The 3,718-nt window shown below is 41.9% G+C and overlaps 1 protein-coding gene across 1 annotated transcript; it reads right to left on the bottom strand.

The window, feature by feature from the left end:
* Positions 1-213: 213 nt before the first annotated feature.
* On the bottom strand, positions 214-3,132 carry LOC148140451 (galanin receptor 2a-like). Its single transcript, XM_087978874.1, has 2 exons — positions 3,069-3,132; positions 214-1,079 (listed from the first exon to the last, which is right to left on the bottom strand). The coding sequence occupies exons 1-2, from the start codon at positions 3,130-3,132 to the stop codon at positions 214-216; spliced, it is 930 nt and encodes a 309-aa protein (XP_087835000.1).
* Between the last annotated feature and the right edge of the window lie 586 nt (positions 3,133-3,718).

The following is a 3,718-nucleotide window of genomic DNA, read 5'->3' as shown; positions in this document are numbered from 1 at the left end:
CAATCAATTTTTGAAGACAATTAATTTTCCCGCATGTTAATTATGAATGGCGACATAATCAACATTAGGCTCGCGCTATTTGCACAGAAAATTCATCATTTGCCACGTTGGAATTTCAACCTATGTCCCCAGGATATGAGTTTGGGTTTTAGAATGCTGGCCCGGTGAGGTTATCATTAAACCACCAACTCCCCCCATCAATATAAATTATTTTCATAACTTTCTGAGTAGAGCATAAGGAGATTTCAGCAAGTTCTTCACCACCTCTCTGAATCTCCTCTGCGTCAGTGCATAAATACAAGTGTTTGTGCAGGAGCTGGTGCACATCAGCAGGAACGCTGCCCTGATTGCCACATAGAGTGAGCTTGAAACTTGGAGAGACGTCATGTGGGCAAAGCTGACGCAGATATGGATGACAGTGATGGGGGCTGACAGCACCATGAAGCAGCCAGAGATGGTGAAGAGCAGAATGATGGAGGTCCTCCTGCTCTTCAGCTCGGGATCTCTGCCCATCTCCCCAGCACCATTGCTGCTGTCCTTCAGAGCCCGGCGAACTCTGCTGGCTGCTAGGATGTGGCCAGCGGTGAGAGTGTTCAACAGCAGGAGCAGGGGAATAGGAAGAAACATGTTTGAGATGTTGGTGAGCCATTGGTGAGCTGCCCAGGCCGGTGAAGTGAGGTAAGCAGTGATGGTGCGGCAGCCCCACTGTACATTGTTCAGAACATGAGTGGGCTCATAGCGAAAAGGCAAGGGAATGTTGACCAGAATGCTAAGAGCACTCACAATGAACATGACCACGTTAGCACTTCTTTCAGTGCAAAACCTCCTCTTCAATTTGTTGCAGCAAATTGCTACAAAGCGGTCAAAGGTGAAGGCGATGGTAAACCAGATGGAGAGTTGGAGGCTGAACCCTTGCAGGAAGGCACTGAGTCGGCAGGCGGGGGTGTAGCTCAGCAGTGAATCCGGGAAATGATACTTGAAGATCTGGCTCACAATCACGTTGAAGACAAGGACCATCATATCTCCTGTTGCCATGGCAATCATGTAGTGAGTGATTCCTTTGGAAAGGCCGCACTTCCCTTGGGAAAGAATCAGCACTGTCATCAGGTTTGCTGTGAAGAAGATCAAATCGTGAGATGTACCAAAACACCCAGAGATGTGCAGCAATGAGGTCTTGGATTACACAAGACTGATGTGCTGCTGGCAATGCTAGACGTGAACTTCAATGGAAGACAGTGAAATCTCATTAGCAATACATTGTCTGTGCCATGGAAATAATCAAAGGGTAATTTCAGGACTGGTATATCACTTTGCACCGATTGCTGTCCTGATTTCAAGAAAACAAATATAAGTTTTAGAAGTTACTCAGAGAAGGATCACTTGCCACATTCCTGCGATTAAGGTCTTGTTGGCTGAAGTGAGGTTATGCCCATCTCCATTCGAGTCTGGAAGAATATAAGGTGATTTCATTGAAACATATAAGATCTTGCGGGGACTAGACAAAATGGAACACAAAAAGAGATATTTACTTTCGACTACAGTGATTAAGCCGAGGGGACACGGTATCAGAATAAACTGTTTCCTTTTTCAAACAAACGTAACAAATGTATTATTCTCCGAGAGAGTGGTTGGAGAGTGCAATTCTGTTCCCTTGAAGGTAATGGGATGTTGGCGTATAAGATTGAGTTAGACAGATTTGGATACACAAAGGAGTGGAAGGCTATGGTTTCCAGGCAGAATAACTGTCAGCCATTGATGACTAATTTTAATGATTACAAGGATGAGATCGAGAATTTCTGTTCCAATTGTTAATGATCCCATTTTCTGGTTAAGCAGAAACAGCCAAAGCACTCTCCCATGAGGGGAACATTGTCTTAGCATTTACCCTGTCAAGATCCTTAAGAATCTGATATGTCTCAATTGGATCACTGTTCATTCTTCTAAACTCCAGACAGTAGATACCAAAACTGTTGAATTTATAACCATAAGACAGTCGTTCCATCCCTCTGATCATCCTAATTGTCCTCGTATGAATTGTGCCAGATGAAAATGTATTTCCTTTGTTACTGGACGAAATTGCTCACAGTGTTCCAAATCTATTCTCAGAGCTGCATGGAACTTGCAGTAAGACTTCCCTACTGTTGTACTCCAACGCTCTTGAAATAAGAGTCCAGAATTCCACACGCCTTCCTTATCACAACGTGTTCCTGTTTGCTAATTTTCTGTGTTTTTGTATTTCTGAAGGCCCCATTTCCCTTTGTGTACCTGCTTCCTGATGCGTGTCACCATTTAAATAAAACTCGATTGCTTTTTCTCCCTTTTCAAATGAACAACTTGACATCTTCCTACATTATACAGCATTTGCAAGATTTTGCTCATTTACTTTATCTATCAATATCTGCCTGAAAACACGTTTGTATCCCTCTCAAAATGTGCCTTTCCATATAGTTTGCTATCGTCTACAAAATTCCACTTGATGACATTAAGATTTTCTAAATGTTCAGCTATCCCATCGTAATTACCAGATTCCAATGCTTTCTCAATTGATCTAGCTACCCGCATTTTGCTGTCCTTCCTTTTGAATAGGATGATGCATTGACAGTTTTTTCATGCCTGTGCAACTTCTCCACAATAATAATGCAGACATTATTTCTGCACCGACCTATTTCAGAATGCAAGGTTGCAAGTCATCAGAGGCAGGAACGTTATTTGCCAAAAATATATCAATTCGTGAAATACTCCTCTTTAAATGGTGGTCTTCTGACTTACTCCCTCTACCTCATTCCTCGTAATTTTGGGATCTTAAAAGTTTCATCCAACGTCAAGACTGATGGAAAATAAACGTTTAACTCCTCTACCGTTTAATTTCGTTACTTCAAACATAGTTGTTTCCAATTCAGTCAGCTAGGACAGGACAAACTGGACTCAAACCGAAATCAATGGTAATTAAAAGAAAGGAAAACTCAGCAGAAACCAAATGTTCAATTCGGAGTGAATATCAAATTGCAAAGATTCAATTTAAAACAGAAGAGGTAAGCAAAATGTCACAGCAGCTTCTAATCACTTACCTGGAATTCCAAAAATTGCAAGAACAGGAAAGAGAATTTCTATTAGAAGCGCCTGCACTCGCATTTTCAGGTGTAAGCAGACAGAGTCCAAATGAGTTAATGCACTGAAACACACGTAATTTATACACAAGCCAATCCTCCAGTGAAACAGTAAACAGATCTCATTAAACATGCTCTTTCTAACGAACAAGTTAACATCTCGCTTAACTGCGCAGCATTTACAGTGAGTTGTATTATCCCCCGAGGATCAGGACCAGTTCTCTCAGGCTCCACAGCTCTTAATTCTCAGGAGGTCATTCAAGACCTGAATGCTTCAGCTCAACTTTTACCAGGCACGGAGAGGTGGTTAGTTCAAGAGGAGGATGCAAATCACCAAGTTTTAGACTTTTAAGTCAACCTGTGCAACGTCACGGCTCTGGACAAAGTCAGAGTTGAATCCAGGCCTTCTAACCCATCCAGAGTGATCCTACAAATGTGCGACGTGAGCCCTTAGTTACACATTTCTAGTCTCACCATAGTCTTTCTCTTTTTAGTTATTGCATTCTGGGAAAAATGAAAAAAAAACGTTTTTTACAGCCATTTTCATTTTCGAACAGAAAGATTGTTTTAAACGTGATTTCGATCGTATTCATCGACAGCAGTGACAGCAT

The sequence above is a fragment of the Chiloscyllium plagiosum genome, unplaced genomic scaffold (genome assembly GCF_037043375.1).
Source record: "Chiloscyllium plagiosum isolate Xiang-an unplaced genomic scaffold, Cpla_swu_hap1 HiC_scaffold_35, whole genome shotgun sequence".
Classification (NCBI taxonomy): Eukaryota; Metazoa; Chordata; class Chondrichthyes; order Orectolobiformes; family Hemiscylliidae; genus Chiloscyllium; species Chiloscyllium plagiosum.
The sequence above is the reverse complement of the archived record's forward strand: the minus strand, read 5'-3'. Positions and strand labels throughout refer to the sequence as shown.

What these genes read in the sequence shown, in the direction of transcription:
- LOC148140451 (XM_087978874.1), bottom strand. Translation starts at nt 3,132, where the DNA reads ATGCGAGTGCAGGCGCTTCTAATAGAAATTCTCTTTCCTGTTCTTGCA. An exon ending in TGCAATTTTTGGAATTCCAG is followed by an intron (nt 1,080 to 3,068) that starts GTAAGTGATTAG and finishes TTCTTTCCCAAG; the next exon opens with GGAAGTGCGGCCTTTCCAAA.